General features: G+C 40.5%; 1 protein-coding gene across 3 annotated transcripts in view; it reads right to left on the reverse strand.

The window, feature by feature from the left end:
- ARHGEF26 (Rho guanine nucleotide exchange factor 26) overlaps nucleotides 1-21,972 on the reverse strand; it is a 149,354-nt gene that overhangs the window by 47,886 nt on the left and 79,496 nt on the right. For all 3 annotated transcript variants that reach the window (XM_061418062.1, XM_061418053.1, XM_061418044.1), the window contains exons 9-11: nucleotides 20,248-20,322; nucleotides 6,822-6,911; nucleotides 1,331-1,485 (exon numbers count right to left, since the gene is read on the reverse strand). In XM_061418062.1, coding sequence (XP_061274046.1) covers nucleotides 1,331-1,485; nucleotides 6,822-6,911; nucleotides 20,248-20,322 — 320 coding nt within the window. The remainder of the gene's footprint in view (nucleotides 1-1,330; nucleotides 1,486-6,821; nucleotides 6,912-20,247; nucleotides 20,323-21,972) is intronic.

The following is a 21,972-nucleotide window of genomic DNA, read 5'->3' on the forward strand; positions in this document are numbered from 1 at the left end:
ATTCCCTCTATCTTGTCTAAACCATACCCTATGAACTAACAACTGCTATTCCTATTATATGCCATCAAGTCAGCCTACCTTCATCACCTTCATATACAGAAACAAAAACCCCACAGATTTATATTTTAATTCTAAGCTCATATTCTGGGAAAGATAGACTGTCTACAGAGAAATAGCAAGAAGACATTTTATAATCCTATCTATGTAGAGTACATTTAATAAAGAATGCTCCCTAGGGCTTCCCTAGTGGATCAGTGGTAAAGAATCCACCTGCCAATGCAGAAGATAATGGGTTCGATCCCTGATCTGGGAAGACCTGACATTTCAAGAAGCCACTAAGCCCATGGGCTACAACTATTGAGCCTGTGCTCTAGAGCCTGGGAACCATAACTACTGAGCCCTCACGCTGCAACTACTGAAGCCCGCGTGCCCTAGAGCCCTGCTGTGCCAAGAAGAGAAGCCACCGCAATGAGAAGCCCGCACACTGCAACTCGAGAGTAGCTCTCATTGGCCACAACTAGAGAAAAGCCTGTGCGGCAATGAGACCCAGCACAGCATAAATAAATAAATAAAGCTAAAAAAAAAAAAAAAAGAAATGCTCCCTAGAGAAAGGCAGCACTAAGGGACAAGGAGAGTGTGTATGTGTGTTTTGAGTGGGGACAGTTAGAACAAATGTCAGGAAAAAAAGGCTTGTACAGTGGTCCTCCTGGAAGTTTCCCTAGAGTAGGTCCTGACTCCACAACCAGAAGTCTAAAGTAAGAAGAAAAAACACTCTGCCAACCATGAGACTGACTTTCTTCCCCAAAGAGGGGAGTACTGGAGCACTGCTAACGTCTTCCCCATCACGGGGAAACTTTTTTGGACTGACAATTTTTAAGAACACTGGATTTTAAATTAAGCTACAAGAAGCACTAGAGTTGTACTTCAGCCTGCTCTCAATCACAGCAACTTTTATCTGTTTCATACAAAGGTCCTACAGCAGAAGTGTGAAAAATGCTGACAGAGAATAATACCATTGAATAATACCATTGCCTCCCTAGGGATGTCAAGAGAATCCAAGGACATAAACGTGTGAAATGCTTAGCACAGAGGTTTGCAGGCTATCAAAGCTCAGCAGCGGTTGGCTAGAACGATGATGCCGATAACAATTCGAATCTGCTGCAGAGGTAATTTAAAGAAAATGAAGCACAGATGTTCGTATGATTCCCTGTGTAGAAATTTTACACTTAACATCTCAAAAGCTTTTAAAAGATGATCACCTTCAATAGTTGCTTGCACCACAGAGTTTTAAAACTGGACGCACAGAGGGCAATGCCACAAAAAGGCTTACCTCTTCTTCTTGGTGATAATGAGCACATCATTAAAAAGGAAGAAGTAGACTTGCTGTTTGGACGTCCTTTTTGAGAAAAGCACCGTGTCTTCCACGTAGGCTGTCAACTCACCTCTTTTTACCAACCACCGGGAAGAGGAGACTAGAGGAAAAGGCTACAAAGAGAGAAACACTCAGTACCCAAAGCCAAAGTTAAGTCTTTTTAGGATTACTGAAAGTAAAGTATAAAACTTACATTCAAACAAATGATATGCCATTATTTTATAGTAGTTCATATAATAGGTACATAATGGCAAAAACATAATTAGGGAACACATTCTTCAAGAGAAAATCAAAAGGAACAACTTATTTTCCAAATATAAAAAAACTATTAATATTAACTTGTCTATATAAAAACTGAAAGTCAGAAAATGTTACTGGGTCAACCAAAAACTGTTACCCTTCCATTAACTCTCAACTTTTTGAAAAAGACGACTGATAAGAAGTCACTTAAAAACGAAAAACCTCAAAATGAAATGTATTGGTATCAACTGCAGCCATTTCAAATACCACAAATCAGAATCTAAATATACCAAAAAATATTGTTAACTGTACTTAAAAAGAGACAAATGTAAAATAAGAGATAAATATAAAGGTTTGCATTTAATTCATGAATTAAAAAGACTTTATTCAAAAGGAAAGAAAAAAATATCCCTGCAAATGTATGTTATGTCTATTGATTATCTACTTAGCTGTATTCTGGAGAACACATATTCTTAAAAGTTATGGTAGTTTCCCTCATGGAAGTTAGTTCCTGAAAGCATCATGCCACTTTCTGGTTTTGAAAATGAACTTCTTCCAGAATAATCCATCTTAATCTCATAGAAAAGGCTATATTCAAGGAATCACATATTGCCTTTTCTTTATTCAGTTTACAGTTTCCAACTGGAAAACTCTCAAAACCTCAGAATAATCCTTACCCTTGAGAGTTCTTTTTTTTTTTTTTTAATTACCAGAAATGCTCACTGCCAAAAATCTGATTTAAAACACGACATCCATAAAATAAGCAAAAGTTCTTGGACACACAAAAGATAACTCTAGTAAGTGTGGTGCAACCAAATGTCAACCATTTCAGAGAATAATGATTAAAAATAGCCAAAGGAAATTGAGGATATAAGGGAGGAAATTTGAAGGCTAAGAAAGGATTTCATTTCTGTTTTTTTTTTAATTTATAAAGGACGTTTCTAAGAAGTCTGCTCACCAATATATACTTTTTTGGTTGGCCAAAAAGTTCTTTCAGTTTTTAAGTAAAAATAAAAGACACATTTTTCATTCTTATCAAGAACTTTACTGAACAGAATATTCACCATTTTGTTCCACTATCATCTGTCATTTTTCAGGCAACTTCATAATTTCATCTTCCCAAACTCTTAATTTTTTTAGGCAAAGAACTAAGTGCCTAGAATTGAAATTTTTTTCCATTAAGAGAATTTTGTAAAGAATGAAATAGATGGAAAGTCAAAGGTGCAATGTCTGGTGAATATGGCAGATGAATCAGAACCTCCCAGCCAAGTTCTAACAGTTTTTGCCTGGTCATCAAAGAAACAGGCGGTCTTGCGTTATCCTGATGAAAGATTATGTGCTTTCTGTTGACTAATTCTGGGCACTTTGTGTCGAGTGCAGGTTTCAGTTGATCTAACTGGGAGCAGTACTTGTTGGAATCAATCCTTTGGTTTTCTGGAAGGAGTGCATAAGAGAGGTGAGCCAATCCAATCCCATCATACACACAACATCACCTTCTTTGAATGAAGACCAGCCTTTGGTATAGGTGGTGGTGGTTTATCATTTGTCCAGTGATCTCTTCCATTTATGTGCAGTGTTCACTTTTCATCGCCCATCACAAAAATGGGGCATTTTCATTATTTAAGTAGAGAATTGCATGGGGAAAGACGGTCAAGAAGTCTTTTTTTTCATTTTAACGTATGTGGAACCCAAACATCAAAGCAATTAATATAATCAAGCTGGTGTACATCATTTTCAATGCTTGACTTGGATATTTTGTGTATGTCAGCTATCCCCCATGTGGTATAACATTGAGCTTTCTTAATTAATGTCTTGATTTGGTCACTATCAATTTCAACTGGTCTACAATTCAGCAAGAAACTTCACAAACCACACCTGATATACTCAATCAGTCACAGCATCTTCTCCATATACCGCACCAATCTTTTTTTATTTTTGCATTTTAGTCGCACTTTTACCTTTCCTGAAATAATAAGCCCTAATATGCAGAAAATGTTGCTTTTTCTTCCATCTTCAATATTAAAATGGCTACACAAAAATTCATCAATTTTGATGTTTTTTTTCCCTAAATGCACACTGAAGTGACAGCTGTCATAGTACAATCTAACAAAGTTGTTTTGAATTAAGTTAAAGACAACTAAGCATTATTAGAGCTATCTTGTGAAAAAAAAAAAAAAAACCAAAACAACAACAAAAAAACATTTTGGCCAATCCATATTTTCCTGAAGATTTAACAAAGGAAGATGAAAGATTATGGCTGATCTTAAAATTTCAAAAGTGTCTAATAAAAGAGTTCATATAGTTGTCAGCCTCCAAAGTCAAATCAGTCTATGGCTGAGACTTAAAGTAATTTAGGAGGATCCCCACCAGCAAACACGAGAGGTCACAAATAATCAGAGTCAGGTTAGGTCCTGCCACAGGACTATAATTACAAGATAACACTGCAATCGTGCCATAGACTGTATAGGACGAACCAATGAGAGTATTACGTACGTGCCACCCTATGCCTATTCTTAGAGGACAAGGGGAGAAAAAGTTTTTTAAACTTTTATTCTTGAAATAGATTGAGTTTTTGTTTTGTCTTATTTTTTAGATTGAGTTTTATGGACACATGGCAACCCACTCCAGTGTTCTTGCCTGGAGAATCCCAGGGACGGGGGAGCCTGGTGGGCTGCCGTCTATGGGGTCGCACAGAATCGGACACAACTGAAGCGACTTAGCAGCAGCAGCAGCATAACCCACTAGGCAAGAATAAATTTCCCATGTATACCTAAAATTGACAGTGGCTTTCTCCAAAGAAGACATAGAAATGGCCAATAAGCACATGGAAAGATGTTCAACATCACTAGCTATTAGAGAAATGCAAATCAAAACTACAAGAAGGACTTCCCTGGTGGTACAGTGGATAGGAATCCATCTGCCAATGCAGGGGACACAGGTTCAATCCCTGATCTGGGAAGATTCCACATGCTGGGGAACAGCTGAGCCCATGCACCACAACTACTGAGCCTGTGTTCTCGAGCTTGCGAGCTACAACTACTGATACTGAGCCCACATGTTCCAACTACTGAGCTTGTGTGCACAACTACTAAAGCCCACACTCCTAGAGCCTGTGATCTGCAACAAGAAAAGCCACCGAAATGAGAAGCCCACGCACTTCAATGAAGAGTGGCTCCCACACACTGCAACTACAGAAAGCTCACACATGGCAATGAAGACCCAGAGCAGTCAACAAGAAAGAAAAAACTACAATGAGGCATTACCTCACACTGCTCAAAATGGCCATCATCAAAATTTATACAAACAATAAATGCTGGAAAGGGTGTACAGGAAAGAGAATCCTTCTACACTGTTGCTGGGAATGCAGATTGGTACAACCACTATGGAGAACAGTATGGAGGTTCTTAAAAAATAAAAATAGATGTGCCATATGAACCAGTAATCCCATTTTTAGGCATATACCCTGAAGAAACCATAATTTGAAAGGATGAGTGCACCCTAATGTTCACTGCAGCATTACTGACGACAGCCAGGACATGGAAGCAACCTAAATGTCCATTGACCAAAGAATGGATAAAGAATATGTGGTACATATATACAATGGAATATTACTCAGCCAAAAATAGGAACGAAATAGTGCCATTTGTAGAAACGTGGATGAACCTAGGGACTGTCATTCAGGCTGAAATAAGTCAGAAAGAGAAAAACAAATACTGTATAATATTGCTTATATGTGTAATCTAGAAAAATGGTAGAGATGAACTATTTGCAAAGCAGGAATAGAAACAGACATAGCGAACAAACTTTCGGTTACCAAGGGCTGAAGGGAGAGTGGGATGAACTGGGAAACTGAAGTTGACATATATACACTACTGTGCATAAAACAGATAACTGATGAGAATCTACTGTACAGCACAGGGAACTCTATTCAATACTCAATAACAGGAAGAGGGCATTATAACAGAAGTGTGTGTGTTGTTTTTAGCGAGTACTCAGCATCTTCTAAGAAAAATCATGGGTCATGTTTCTGCATTTAAAATGTTACAGTCAGGATGTCATAGCGGAATAGTTTACATTAATCTTCAAGTCAGGACATCTAGACCCTCGTCCTGATTCTGCCACCATAAGTCAAACGACCCTATTAGTGATTAATTATTCTCTGGGCTGTATTTTCCTCATTTATAAAAGGGTGTATCAGTGACCCTGAAACCATATGACACAGTAGAGAGTTATCTGCATAAAGCCGTCATTACTCTAATTCCGCCACACAAATAAGGAACCTGTTTACTATGAAAAAAATATGAGCAGTCACTTTAATTAAATTCAAGAGGCATCAAGAGAAATAAAATCACAACCATGAGCACTCACATCCATTAAGGATTCAACTGTGAGCAACAAAGGACTTGACAATGGCCTAGCCTGGCCATTGTCATTTCCTTCTTTGTTTATCCTCTCATTTGCCCCTGAGCAGTAAGAGACACGCAGCAACATGCAGCACACAGGCAAAAAAAGAATTATGTAGGAAAAACAAAAGTGAAAAGAATAATCCACTAATAATCCTTTCTGCCAACTGGGAAAGGAGCCCCCTTATTTGACTGAGGAGAAATACCCTAGTCCAGTTCATGGGATACCACTATTTTGCAGGACACTTTGGCTCAGACACTAAAGAATCTGCCTACAATGCAGGAGACTCAGGTTCAGTCCCTGGGTTGGGAAGATCCCCTGGAGAAGGGAATGGCCACCCACTCCAGTATTCTTGCCTGGAAAATTCCATGGAGAGAGCGGCCTGCTGGGCTACAGTCCATACAGTCCATGGAATTAAGAGTTGGACACGACTGAGCAACCAACACTTTCACTTTTATTTTTTTGAGAATAGGAAAGAAATCTCCTTTCCAGTCTAAAAATTCTATCATTTTACTATGTTACCTCAAGTTTAATCTCTTCCGAGGAGAAAAAAAAAACTTCTAGTTAGATAATACCTAACTCATTGGTTTAGAGAAAGGTCACTTTATCTGGGATAAGCAAGAGCAGAATTACCCACAACAAGGTATCTGCTGCTCCGCCTGCCAGCCTCTGTGTAATCAATTTATGACCCCGCTTTGACAAGCAAATTCCTCTACACTTTGTTATTCTCCACTATCTCCCTATTCACTGAAGATTTCAACAAAAGCAGTAATAAATCTGTTTATGAAGAAGTACGAGAGAGTACCTTAATTTTAAATTCCAGCTGGGAGTTAATTGTGTACATCATTTCCGTTCTTTCCATCTTCCGGGCTCCTTCGTTGCAGAGTCGCACCAACTGGAAACAGAATAATCAGGGAGGGTTAAGAGGTGAAGGAGAGAAACCTCACTTTCAAATGCAGATCTTGCAGGAAATAATTAGCACTTTGGAAAACTCCAGACAGTTCAAGAATTTACAGCTTCACAGTCGAGACTCTGTACCCAGTGGGAAGTGGTGTCATTAGGATGTGCAGACAGAGGAAGAATGTCCTGAGAATTTTCAGGGACAGACAGCCTCGTGTTATGTGTGTTACCACATGACATGCGTCACATACATGAGGCAGGTTCGTCGCGTGGTCCAATCTGTCCGTTCTGCCCCCGGTCCTTGCCTTCACCCATGGGAACCCCACCAACCTCAGGGCAAGCTGCACCTCTCTCTCTTCAAATCAGAGCAGCTGAGGGCAGAATACTGGACTTCAAAGGCAAATTCTCAGCTGAATGCTACGCTCAAAACAAGTGACAGGTAAGCTGGATGCTGGAAGAGGACAGCCTTCCACTGGGACCTAATAGTCAGTGATTCTTCAAGCTGAGGGGAATGCAGTTTAATTAGCACTACTGAGTTATCTACAAATAGATGGACTAATAGTCCTTGGATGAGTAGTTGTGATACTGTGATTTGTAATAAAACAGATATTTTTGTCTTTTATCCACTGTTTCTGGCACATGGCTCCTAAAACCCTTGTAATGTCCTATATAAGAGCCTTGGGGGCTTCTTTGGCTATAATTTAGTATTGTTACCAGTTTCTGAAATAGCTCCAGGACATAAAAGTAAAGTGGGTATCTTCTGTTATTCATAACAAGCCGCTTTCAACTTTGTCTGAATTTATATTAATAAGGCAACTTTCGGAAAGTCCCTAAAGATGGGGTTGGTTGCCAGGGGAACCATTCAAATAATTAGAGAAAAGACTGGAACTTTCAGGCCTACCACCTGACCTCCAGGGAGGGAAGAGGGGCTAGATATGACTTGATCACTACTGAGCAGTGGTTTACTAAATCATGCCCATGTAAAGAAGCCTCCATAAAAACTGCTGAATTTTGGAATGGGGAGAATTTCCAGGTTGGTAAGAAGATGGCCATCTCAAACTCTGAGGATAGGACATCCGGAGCTTGGTACCCAGGACATCCGGGGCTTGGGACCCTTCTGGACCTCACCCTATCTCTTCCTCTGGCTGGTCACTCATATTCCTCAGCATCCTTTGTAACAAACCACTAATCTAGTAAGTAAACTGTTTTCCTGAGTTCTATGAGCCCCTCGAGCAAGTTAATCAAACCTAAGCGGGGGGTGGGGGGTGGGAACTTCTGATTTATAACCAGTAGGTCAGAAGCACAGGTAACTTGTGAAGAGTAACTACAGTGAAGTCTGGGGTGTGGCCTGCTGGGCCTGAGTCCTTATCCTGTGGGATGGGCTATCTCCAGGGGGAGTGAAAACTGAATTGAATAGAGTAAGCCACGTGGGCTTCCCAGGCGGCACTAGTGGTAAAGAACCTGCCTGCCAATGCAGGAGACGTAAGAGACACGCATTGGATCCTTGAGTCGGGAAGATCCCCTGGAGGAGGGCACGGCAACCCACTCCAGTATTCTTTCCTGGAAAATCCATGGACAGAGGAGCCTGGTGGGCCACAGAGTCCGTGGGGCCACACAGAGTCGGACACGACTGAAGTGATTTAGCACGCACGCATGCACAAGCCACCCAGCTGGTAGGGCAGAATTGCTCAGTGTGGGGAAAGCCTGCACACATTTGGTGACCACAAGTGTCAGAAGTGAAGCGTTCTGTGGGTAGAGTATTGAGCACAGAGGATCCACCCAAGAGTTTCTCCTTTACATTGTACTTAATATATAATTATTAGTTTGCTGACCTAAACCAAAAGAAATTTTGTATTGTTAATTTCTCATTAACTGAAAAATCTGTAAAACATGCCCATAACAAGGATCATTGGCCATAAAGACAGTGTGATTGTTAAAAACAGAAGCTAGAAATTCTGGTTAGATTTACTTTAATATTGGTGCTTTATTATAATGTAGCTCCCACTATCAAAAGAAATGTTAACACATAAGTAAACAAAACAGGCCATAAAAGGCTCTGACCTAGTCCTACTTCATGGAGGTAACTGGAAACAAGATAGGTTACACACTTCCTCTTTTTTCCCATGATTATATGAACATATAAGTACATACATATAATGTGTAAAAATTCTTTTATTTTTGTAAATGGATCGCCCAATGCTTGTCTGTGACTTAATTTTTTTCACTTGACAATATTTCTCCTTATAACATTCACTGAAAAACAAGTTTATTTTGTACCTGGTATATGTCAGGTGCTAGGGTAGGAACATTTAAGAGATATACAATCCCTACTGTCATAAAAGAAGGGCAGACACAATAATCAGAGACTGAAATCTTAAGGAAGAAACTGGGGGGCAGGGGTCCAGGGAGGAAGAAGGTGGGAAGAGAGGCGGGCCCTCTCCTTAAAGTCCCTCTGAGCTGCACCGAAGGACAAAGGTAGCGGTAGCACACAATCAAGGGACAGCACTGTGAACACAGTGCACAATCAAGGGTCCAGGCAGAGTGAACATCAGAAGCAGATTGCTGCGTGCCTGAGAAAGTAAGATCCTGACGCAGGAAAATGGCACAAGAGGAAACTGAAGGACCAGCCAAGGTCAAAGCATGCAGGTTCTTTCGGCGTGTGAGTTGTATTCTAAGTGCAAAGAGAAGCCACCAGCAGGCTTTCAGCAAAGCAGTGGCAGGATGCAATACATGCTGTGAGCACATGTGCTTTCACAGCACACCTATTCCATTCCCAACTGATGGACGCTTGGACGATTTCCAAGCACTTAACAGATACTCTGGGCTTAAAGGGTATGCCTATCTTCAGTTCCAGCATATCTTTAGGTCCCAGTGGTATGAAGAGTTCACTGATGCAGGGACTGATGGTCCACCTGATCAAAGCTAGGAGCCGAGGGACTTCCCTGCTGGTCCAAAGAATCTGCCTTCCAATGCAGGGGACACAGGTCCCATCCCTGGTCGGGCAACTAAGACCCTACATGCCTTGGGGCAACTAGAGTGCCCGCTCACAGTAACTACTGAGCCCACACACCACAACTAGAGAAGCCCATGTGCTGCACCGAGGAAAGCCTGCACACCTCAACAAAGACTCAGCACAGCCAAACAAGACAACTCAGAAAGCGCAGAGCCAAAAACACTCTGGCTGGGCTTAGGGGCAACCTGCAGTTAAAGTATCCTAAAAGGATTCAGACAGATAAATAGCTGAGCTGCTTGGGACATTTTTAAGATTTCTTTTATTTGAAGTTCCCCAATCTGTGTTCCCAGACTTCCAATGTGGTCTGTTCCCCAAGCTCTACCTCCAGCTACCTGGATGCTATCTCTTCTCAGATGTACCACTGCCGTCTGAAACTCAAAATGGGAATGCCCAAACCTGAACACCACCTTCATCTCTCCCTGTTCCAGCCCCATGTTCTCTAGGTCAGTGACTGACCCCAGCATAATCCATTTCCCCAAGTCAAAAAGCTAGGCCCTCACCACTCAGGCGTGCCCCTCTCCCTTGTCCTCTATCCAAACAGTTCATAGTATCTCCTTAATGCTGTGACCTCCAGAAAAACATGTTCAGTCTTTATAAGTTCAAATCTGATCATGTTACTCCTCAGCTTGAAATCTTTAAAAGGCTCTTTGAAGCTTCCAGAATTAAATCTCACCAAGACCAGGATCTGGCACCTACTTACCGGATCCTGCTTCTGCTATCTTGGGCCTCAGTGCTACTGAATGTCTGGCCAAAGGCCCTCCCTCTCCCATGTCCTTCACACTTTTGATGTGTTTCCCTCTACCTGAATGCCCTTCACCCCACTCTGTCCAACTGACTCCTCCTTATCTAGATTTATACCACTCTATTTGCCTTTCAGATCTCATCTTGGGTATTACTTTTCTTAAAAGACTGGAGAACAGAGACCGAAATGTCCAAATCTGTTAGTTAAGTGCCTGGCCCAGTGCCTAAGACACAAGGAATACTCAGCAAATAGCAAATGTTAATGTGTAAACTTTAAGAATTCTTAAAGAGATGGGAATACCAGATCACCTTACCTGCCTCCTGAAAAACCTGTATGCAGGTCAAGAAGCAAGAGTTAGAACTGGACATGGAACAACAGACTGGTTCCAAATCAGGAAAGCAGTACGTCAAGGCTGTATATTGTCACCCTGCTTATTTAACTTATATGCAGAGTACATCATGTAAAATGCCAGGCTGGATGAAGCACAAGCTGGAATCAAGATGGTAGGGAGAAATAGCAATACCTCAGATATGCAGATAACATCACCCTAATGGCAGAAAGCGAAGAGCAACTAAAGAGCCTCTTAATGAAGGTGAAACAAGAGAATGAAAAAGCTGGCTTGAAACTCAGCATTCAAAAAACTAAGATTATGGAATCCAGTACCATCATTTCATGGCGAATAGATGGGGAAAAAGTGAAAACAGCGACAGACTTTATTTTCTTGGGCTCCAAAATCACTACAGATGGTGACTGCAGCCACGAAATGAAAAGACACTTGCTCCTTGGAAGGAAAGTTATGACCAACCTAGACAGTGTATTAAAAGCAGAAACATCACTTTGCTGACAAAGGTTTGTCTAGTCAAAGCTATACTTTTTCCAGTATCATGTACGGACGTGAGAGTTGGACCATAAAGAAGGCTGAGTGCCAAAGAATTGATGCTTTTGAACTGTGATGCTGGAGAAGACTCTTGAGAGTCCCTTGGACTCCAAGGAGATCAAACAGTCAATCCTAAAGGAAATCAGTCCTGAATATTCATTGGAAGGACTGATGCTAAAGGTGAAGCTCCAATACTTTGGCCACATGATGCAAAGAGCTGACTCATTGGAAAAGCCCCTGATGCTGGGAAAGATTGGGGGTAGGAGGACAAGGGGCAACAGAGGATGAGATGGTTGGATGGCATCATCAACTCAAAGGACATGAGTTTGAGCAAACTCTTGGAGATAGTGAAGGACAGGAAGCCTGGCATGCTGCAGTACACGGGGTTGCAAAGAGTAGGACACAACTGAACAACAATGCATAAACTGCATTCAGAGATCATTTACAAGTACTTTAAAAAAGGTGGGGGGGCATATAGACCAATGGAACAAGATAGAAAGCCCAGAGATAAACCCAGGCATCTATGGGCACCTTACCTTTGACAAAGGAGGCAGGAATATAAAGTGGGGAAAAGATAGTCTCTTCAATAAGTGGTGCTAGGGAAACTGGACAGCTACATGTAAAAGAATGAAATCAGAACACTTCCTAACCCTATACACAAAGATAAACTCAAAATGAATTAAGACCTAAATATAAGACCAGAAACCATAAAACTTTTAGAGAAAAACATAGGCAGAACAATGTATAATATACAACATAGAAAGATCCTCTATTACCCACCTCCTAGAATACTGGAAATAAAAACAAAAATAAACAAGTGGAACCTAATTAAGCTTAAAAGCTTTTGCACAGCAAAGAAAACTACAAACAAGGTGAAAAGACAGCCCTTAGAATGAGAGAAAATACTAGCAAATGAAATAACTGACAAAGGATTGATTTCCAAAGTACATAAGCAGCTCCTACAACTGAATACCAGAAAAACTCAATCAAAAAGTGGGCAGAAGACCTAAAGAGACATTTCTCCAAAGAAGACTTACAAATGTCTAACAAACATATGAAAAGATGCTCAACATCAAATTGCAAATCAAAACTACAATGAGGTATCACCTCACACCAGTCAGAATGGCCATCATCAAAAAGTCTACAAACAATAAATACTGGAGAGGGTGTGGAGAAAAGGGAACCGTTTTGCAATGTTGGTGGGAATGTAAATTGATACAGCCACTAGGGAAGACAGTATGGAGATTCCTCAAAAAACTGGGAGTAGAACTACCATATGATCCAGCAATCCCACTATTGGGCATATACCCTGAGGAAACCAAAATTGAAAAAGGCACATGTACCCCAATGTTCACTGCAACACTATTTATATAATAGCTAATACATGGTAGCCACCTAGATAGCCAACATCAGATGAATGGATAAAGAATCTGGTACATGTATACAATACAATATTACTTAGTCATAAAAAATGAATCCATTTGAGTCGGTTCTAACGAGCTGGAAGAACCTACAGCCTATTATACGGAGTGAAGTAAGTCAGAAAAACAAATATCGTATATTTCTCATATATATGGAATCTAGAAAGACAGTACTGATGAACCTATTTACAGGGCAACAGTGGAGATACAGACATAGAGAACAGACTTCTGGACATGGGTTAGGAGCAGGAAGGTGAGGGTATGACAAATGGAGAGAGTACAGAAGCATATACCCTGCTATGTATAAAATAGGTAACCAATGGGAATTTGCTGTATGACTCAAGGGCTTTGTAACAACCTAGAGGGGTGAGAAAGGATGGGAGGTGGGAGGGAATTTAAAGAGGGAGGGGACACATGTATACCTGTGGCTGACGCATGTTGATGTATGGCAGAAGCCAACGCAATATTGTGAAGCAATTTTCCTTCAATTAAAAACAAATAAGTTTGGGGGAAAAAAAGGTGGGGAGACAAACTCATTGTAAAAGACCCTGATGCTGCGAAAGACTGAAGGCAAAAGGAGAAGGGAGTAGCAGAGGGTGAGGTGGTTAAATAGCATCACCAACTCAATGGACATGAATTTGAGCAACCTCCAGGAGATAATGGAGGACAGAGGAGCCTGGCGTGATGCAGTCCATGGGGTGGAAAAGAGCTGAACATGACTCAGTGACTGAACAACAACTGGCTACTGGCTTCTGCACTGGGTAGTGCAACTCTACAAGTGTTTTCCGTATCATCTGAGCAAGAAATTGCACCGCTGTTCTTGTGCTGGGAAGTTGCCAGCCCTGAGAAGAGCACAGCTCTAGAATTTCTCATAAGAAAATGGTCTCAGACTTGCTCATGTACCTATGTAGTGTATTCTCTTGATCAACGTTCCTCTTCCTCAAACTACAAGGATAAATGTTAATTTTATACTCTTCAGGTGGGAAATGGTGGCAAACTAATAATGAAAAATTTTCCAAAAGGTAAAAAAATAAATAAATAAATAAAAAGGGGGCGGGGGACAATTCCTTTATCCCTTTTTAAAATGGAAGAGAAAATGGAAAATAAATTCATCATCTTTATCTCCTAAACTTCCAAATATCAAGTTCATCAGCCACCACTTTTGAAGGCATATTAAAAACAAAAACATTCCCCAAGCATCTCAAGCAATGGTATCCTCAGTGGACTCTGTTTAGTGACTATTTTAAGGGACAAGCACTAATTAGGATATGTGTGCTCTCGTATTTTCCGTAAAATCAGCCTCTGCATATTGAAACTGTGCCTTCCTTCAACATCTGTCAAAGCTTTATTAAATTTAGTTCACTAAATTTTTTGCTTTAGGCAAAACTTATGTGGGGAAAAAACCTCAATCTCTCTAATGAAGTATAAATAAAAACAAAATATTTTCAATTTGTCAAATTCACAAAGATGAAAAGAATATTAGATGCTGGGGAGTATGGAGAAAGATAAGATACTTAGAAATACTTCCGGTTGTCATGGACACAGGGACAATTTTTCTTACAGGTACTTGGGGGCCCTTAAAACATACCAAGCTTTCCTCCCCAATAAACCCACTTCTGGAAACTTTACAACAGAAATCATCGGAGGAGCACAGTCATTTATGCAAGGTCACGCAGCACAATTAGAGCAGTAAATGAAACGGGCACCACATGAATCCATGTTTAAATGTACATTTACATTCACTGGAAGCACACACCATAAAATGACAACAGTCATTACTTTAAACAAGACTACTAATACATTTTGTTTTCTCTTATTTCAAACTTTCAAATTTTCTGTAATGGGCACTTACTACTTTTAAAAATGTACCTTTGTAAACTTTACATACATTCTTTCAGAGCAATACTTAAAGAGTGAAAACAAAACAACAAAACATTAATTCCTCCCTGCCACACTCCTGTCTCTTCACCATCAGCAACCACAGTTGAAAGTTTGAGTGTGATTCTAAATACTATTTCTGACACACATATGTATATAAACGCATTTTATTATCTAGATGTCATTATGGTATTTGTTCTCTTCTGCAACTTCATGTTCTTCACTTAACAATACAGCTTAGAGATCTTTTCATGTTAACAGATATCTACCTCTTTGTAAACAGCTGAAGCAGTAAGTTACAGGAAAAGATTCAGGAGGACTTGGCTCTTCTGCCACTAGCAGAAGAGCTTAGAACTTAATACTATCTCCAAATAGAAGTAGAATTTTTATGAGGTATGAAGTAAAGCAGTTATCCTCTGTGGGAGAGTAAATAGAAGACAACAGCAGGGGAGATTTCACTGGCATCAGAAACCATCTCTTAACCACCACTCCTTAGACACAGACAGCTCTGCACCAGCTGAACATCAGGCTCCCAGGAAATTTCCCTCCTCGCAGCTTCACCTCCCGCACAGGAGCAGAAAATCAGAAAGTACATACATGTTTCACTTGATAGAAACATCTTGCTTTTGGGTTGTTTGACTAAGTTAATAAGTCTCTCCAAATGCCCCAATTCAGAAAAATTGTCACCATCATTTCATCAGATCAGATCAGTCGCTCAGTCGTGTCCGACTCTTTGTGACCCCATGAATTACAGCACACCAGGCCTCCCTGTCCATCACCAACTCCCGGAGTTCACTCAGACTCACGTCCATCAAGTCAGTGATGCCATCCAGCCATCTCATCCTCTGTCGTCCCCTTCTCCTCCTGCCCCCAATCCCTCCCAGCATCAGAGTCTTTTCCAATGAGTCAACTCTTCGCATGAGGTGGCCAAAGTACTGGAGTTTCAGCTTTAGCATCATTCCTTCCAAAGAAATCCCAGGGCTGATCTCCTTCAGAATGGACTGGTTGGATCTCCTTGCAGTCCAAGGGACTCTCAAGAGTCTTCTCCAACACCACAGTTCAAAAGCATCAATTCTTTGGCACTCAGCCTTCTTCACAGACCAACTCTCACATCCATACATGACCACAAGTAAAACCATAGCCTTGACTAGACGAACCTTTGTTGGCAAAGTAATGTCTCTGCTTTTGAATATGCTATCTAGGTTGGTCATAACTTTCCTTCCAAGAAGTAAGCGTCTTTTAATTTCATTGCTGCAATCACCATCTGTAGTGATTTTGGAGCCCAGAAAAATAAAGTCTGACACTGTTTCCACTGTTTCCCCATCTATTTCCCATGAAGTGGTGAGACCAGATGCCATGATATTTGTTTTCTTAATGTTGAGCTTTAAGCCAACTTTTTCACTCTCCTCTTTCACTTTCATCAAGAGGCTTTTGAGTTCCTCTTCACTTTCTGCCATAAGGGTGGTGTCATCTGCATATCATGAACAATTTCACTGAAGTATTATTTGCACTAGGCAAATACATTTCATTAGCATTTTAATCACCAAAAAACATATTACTCATTTTTCCCCAAGAATGAATAACTATTTAGAGAGACTTGCCCAAGGGCCTTAGGTGGAATCTGCTTCTAAAAAATTTGGGCCTCAACACACAAAATTTCACTGTAAAATAAGTGCTGGGAACTCTCAGTTTCTCTCATTTCAGAAAGAGCAAGCAAGTGAAAGTCTGCATTTTGATTTCGAACCATAAACACTCTATGTGCACAATCTTTTTGTTAAGAATACTGACATTGTTTTCCCATCTATAAAAACTCATTGGTAACTTGCACAAATGAAAAAGAAGATGAATCCTTGAGTTGGCGGTACTGATGACCTCAGTTTCCTACAACACTTAGAGACTGAGGTTATAATCCTGATGTTCATGACTCCTACGCAAGAGAGAAAAACGCTGTCCTAGAGAAAACACTTGCTTAGGCCACTCGAACAGCAATTCTTCACAGAGGGTCTTCCGTATAGTAAGTATCAAGGTAGTGCCTGCTTAGTGGCTTCCGTCGTGTCTGACTCTGTGCGACCCACAGACTGTAGCCCACTGGCTCCTCTGTCTATGGGATTCTCCAGGCAAGAATACTGGAGTGGGTTCTCATGCTCTCCTCCAGGGGATCTTCCCAACCCAGGAATCAAACCCACGTTTGTTAAGTCTCTTGCATTGGCAGGCAGATTCTTTACCACTACCGTCACCTGGGAAGCCCTGTGTCAAGGTAAGGCAGTTAATTTTTGCCAGCCTGCCCTAAAAGCACCAGAGCCAAATCAAGTGAAACAGAGATGCCTAAAGGAACATAGCAGTCTACTCAAACTGGGACATGAAAGTCTCGAAAAAATTAGGTATCGTTCCTAATTCAATTCAATCACTACTACCTTCCTCCTTTTTCTGTGTGAATTTTTTTTCCAGCTTCTCAGTTACAACCAAACAGAATCTGACAATCTCTTTCATATCCAAGACTCAACTTCTCCATGTAGCTTCTCCTAAAGATGCCCCCATCCACTACAGGATTTGGGGTCCTGGAGGAGAAACCCACAGGCAGTAGGACCATAGGCAACTTCATACCTGTCAGGCTAAGTTTCTTCACTTAGTGTTTCGCAAAGTGGGATATGTGTATCTCCTTCTCTGATGGAGCAAGAGATGCATTCAAGTGGTTGGCAGATCACTATGGTTTAAATGTTCACATCCTCCCAAAATACATATTGAAATCTTAACTTCCAAAGATGATGGTACTACGAAGTGGGGACCTTTGGAGTTGCTCAGAAGTCATGGGACAGAGCCCGTATGAATGGGATTGTGCTTTATACAAGAGGCTCCAAAGAGCCGCCTTGATCCCTTCTGCCTTGTCAAGGCTACCAGAAGTCTGCAACCTGGCTGGAAGAGGGATCCCAGCCAACTCTGCTTGTTCCCTGATCTTAGACTTCCAGCCTCCAGAACAGAGAAAGAAATTTGCTGTTTATAAGCCAATCAGTCTGTGGTACTTTGTTCTAGCAGCCCAAAAGGGCTAAGACACAGATAAACTAATTTTTAGTATAAAAATGTTAGAAAAATGAACAACTAGCTTATAAAACTCATGATTTTGTAGTAATTATTGGCAAGGATGAGGATAAATAAAATGGAGTCAGTTTAAAGTTGACTGAGGGACTTCTCTGGTGGTCCAGTGGTGGATCTTTCTTTGCCTTCCAAAGCATGGGGTGCAGGTTCAATCCTTAGTCAGGGAACTAAGATCCCACAAGCCTTGGGGTCAAGAACCCCAAATATAAAAAAGAAGCAATAATGTAGCAAATTCAATAAAGACTTTAAAAATGGTTCACATAAAAGTATTTAAAAAATAAAGTTGAAACAATGAAATTCAACATAAAGTTCAATTGATAAAGTTGATAGAAAGAAACAGTGCTTCACAGTCAAGTATCACAAAGACGCACAAAACTCGAGGCAGCTTAGAGATGCTTAGGATGCTTCTGTGATCATGAGCTTTGCTCTCCTGGGTCTAGCTCATCTCATATCCTCACTGATTCTCAAACCTTCAGCTGCTTTTTCTCAGCGAACTATTCCTATTAGCATTTAAACATACCCACAACTTTCTAATCTTTAAACAAAAGACCCTCCCTCACTTCCCTTTCAACTATAGCTTCTCTTTCAACTCATTTTACCCTCACAGCCCAATAGTTGAAACAGCTATACTAACTGGCTGCACAGTCTCATCCTCCACTTATTCCTCAACATGCTCCAAACTGGCTTCCACACCTACCCTGCAAGGACACAACTCACCTGATAATAAATACACCCAGTGAATGCATTGATCATTATCTCACTTTGTCTTGGCAGAGCAGCCAATGGAGCTGCCCTTCCTTCCACCAAATTACATGCCATTTGCCAGGCCATTAGAGGGCTTCCCTGATAGCTCAGTTGGTAAAGAATCTGCCTGCAATGCAGGAGACCCCAGTTTAATTCCTGGATCAGGAAGATCCACTGGAGAAGGGACAGGCTACCCACTCCAGTATTCTTGGGCTTCCCTTGTGGCTCAGCTGGTAAAGAATCTGCCTGCAATGTGGGAGACCTGGGTTCAATCCCTGAGTTGGGAAGATGCCCTGGAGAAGGGAAAGGCTACCCACTCCAGAATTTTGGCCTGGAGAACAGTCCATGGGGTCTCAAAGAGTTGGACACGACTGAGCAACTTTCACTTTCCTACTTTAGTACTTCTGTTGTTTTTCAAGTTTCCTCTGCTGTTTCCTTTTCCCTACACAAGATGAAGCCTGGTGTTCTTCATGGCTGAACCTCAACATTCTTCTTACTCTACACACTCCTGGGTACTTTTCATCTACTTTTCCAGCTTCAAAAATCATCCCCATACTGATGATCCACAAACCCATGTCTCCAGTTCAAGTCTCTCCACTGAGCTCCTGACTTGGATATTCTATTGGAACCTCACTCAATTCCAACACACCCACAATGGAATCCTCAGGTTCTCCCTATGCTCGTACTATGGAAATAAGAGCATCCATCTAGTTGCCTAAGACAGGGATGATTTTCCTTGGCTCATGTCCATAAATATACCCACCCAAGTCACCTCCACGCCTACCTCCCCAATGTTGTAGGCTTGCTTCTTTGCCTTCTAGTATCATATCAGTATAGGCTCCAGTCATTTGTAACCTAAGCAACTATAAAGGCTTCATCACTGGGGCCCATTCTCACTGTCAACTTCACAGCACATGAATCTGTAGCTTCCACAGCATCCTAGGATAAGGTTCACAATTCCTTAACATGGATCCTCTGTGCTCTCTCTCCTGGACTGGGCTCTAGTCACACGAAGAACATTCTAGTTCAAATTCTACAAATAAGTCTTTGGGTCTTTGCATGTTCCTGAAACACCCTCCCCAGTCCCTGGCTCAAAGCTGCTCTTGCTCCAGGCTTCAGCTTCAACATTTCTATGTTCTTCCTCTCATGTCACTCACCATCCTTTATTGTAATTCTTATTTCATGTCTGCCTTCCCCTTTATACAGCAAATTCCATGAGGGCAGTAACCACACATGTCTTACTCATCCTCACATTTTCAGGCGCTGGCATTGTCCCTGGCACTGTAGTGGATATGCAATAAATATTTCTTGAATGAGAGAATGAATAAACAGCTATTCAGACACCAAAAGAAAATGAGATCTCTAAAGGCTCTTAAGACTGTCTGAAATAGTAAAAATACCAATTTCATTTGAGTGTAGAAAACATAACTTTGTTTTTCAACTACTTAATGAATGGTGCACAAATGGCTGTGAGAATCAACCAGTTTTTAGCATCAAATCCAGACAGGTTCTCCTCGGAGAGATCTCAGTGTTTTACTGTCTGATAAGCTACTCAACAGTTACCTTGCTCACTTCCTTTAAGGCTCTTTTGCAGACTTCATATTTCGGAGAATCCTTAGGAGTCTTTTGACAGATAGTCTGCAATGAAATAAAAGAAAAACAAAATCAGCTGATTTATTCTTTTAAGTAAAATAAAACCAATGTCCAGCCATATACTTACTCATAGCAAACTTAACAATGCTGAACACAATACTATGGATTAATATAAAGATGACATTAAAATAGGAAATAGTCTTTAAAAGCATAGGATCCATGTTCATCCAGAGGATGATTTAATAAGAGGATAGACTTCAGAGGTGGGTGAATCTGGTTTCAAATTCTAGATCTGCTCCTTATGAGCTATTCGACCTTGGGTAAGTCACCTTCCCTTATAAGCTTCTATAAGCCTAAGTTTTCTCATCTGTAAAATTGGGATAAATCCACCTCTAAAGCCACAAGGCTGTTAAAAAAGTTAAATGATAATGCATGGAAAGTTCTTTATGAATAACCTGCATACATAGGTCTTCAATTAATGACAAAGTTACTTCAATGATCCCTGTTATCATCATCATTATTATTAGAGGTTATTATATTTGCAGATGATATAATGCGAATAAAAAGGTCAAGAAAAAATGGCTGCTGGGTTTTTCTTGATATGCTTATACTGCAATTTTTGTGATGGTAAAATTGAGTTCAAAAAACATCAACTGAAGATATACTGAATTATATATAACTTTTGAAACTATATCTGTTCAAAGCCAACAAAACCATCTCAATTGTTAAAAATGTTAATCTCAATTAACAAGTTTAACTAAATCTCCAAATGAAGTAAAATCGAAGGGATCATGTTTTAAGTACATTTAGATTCTTCCCAGTTGGCCAGATTCTCACACATGGACAACAGATGAGGGCAACTGGCATCTAGCAGAAGCGGAAGATACCAGAAACTAGCAAACCACTGAACTTTACATGCAGAGGAACACCAAGCCTATGAATCTGAAAGTCAGGTGTCAGGAATATTATGTGTGATATGTAAGAAGTACAGACTGGACCACTGGTGGTTTTATATTAATGTACTCAAATTTTTTTCAACTATGACCCCACTGTAAGAAATACTTTTACACTGCAACTTGTACACATGCACACATAATGAAAGTTTTTTGTGAAATAATATTTAATCACATTATGAACAATGTATATATCATATACTGTGTGTTCTACTCTATATTCATTTTCTAAAAACACTACTCATGATTCAAAAGTCAACTTCATGACCCACTAATGAGTATAAAAGCAGTTTGAAAAATATTAGTTTTTATTTCTGGGAGCAGGCCACAGTTTCTTTTGTACACTTCAGTTTTATAAATCTTGCACACACTAGGAAGTCATTCTTCTAAGAATGACTACAGCTTAATCTACAATCTCAAAAGAGTCTCTGACCCCAAAAAGTATCATTTCTTTTTAGACTCTGTGTGATAGACATGATAAATAGATACAAAAAATCAGAGCTGGATTTGCAAAACTGCAAGTTTCCCAATATTTACAAGAAGAGAAGTCTCTAAATCACACAAGACGGACAAGGATGGGTGTAAAGGTAGCGGACTAGTAGACTGAGGTGGCCCAGGAGAGCAGAAGGTGCTGTGAATTCTGAAAAGACAGCTGAACCTCCTCAACACTGTGCGGCTGGGCCAAGAAAGTGACCATAATCCCACCTTTTTACTAGTTTCTAAATTTCAGTGCTTCTTTGAA

The sequence above is a fragment of the Bos javanicus genome, chromosome 1 (assembly GCF_032452875.1).
Source record: "Bos javanicus breed banteng chromosome 1, ARS-OSU_banteng_1.0, whole genome shotgun sequence".
Taxonomy (NCBI): Eukaryota; Metazoa; Chordata; class Mammalia; order Artiodactyla; family Bovidae; genus Bos; species Bos javanicus.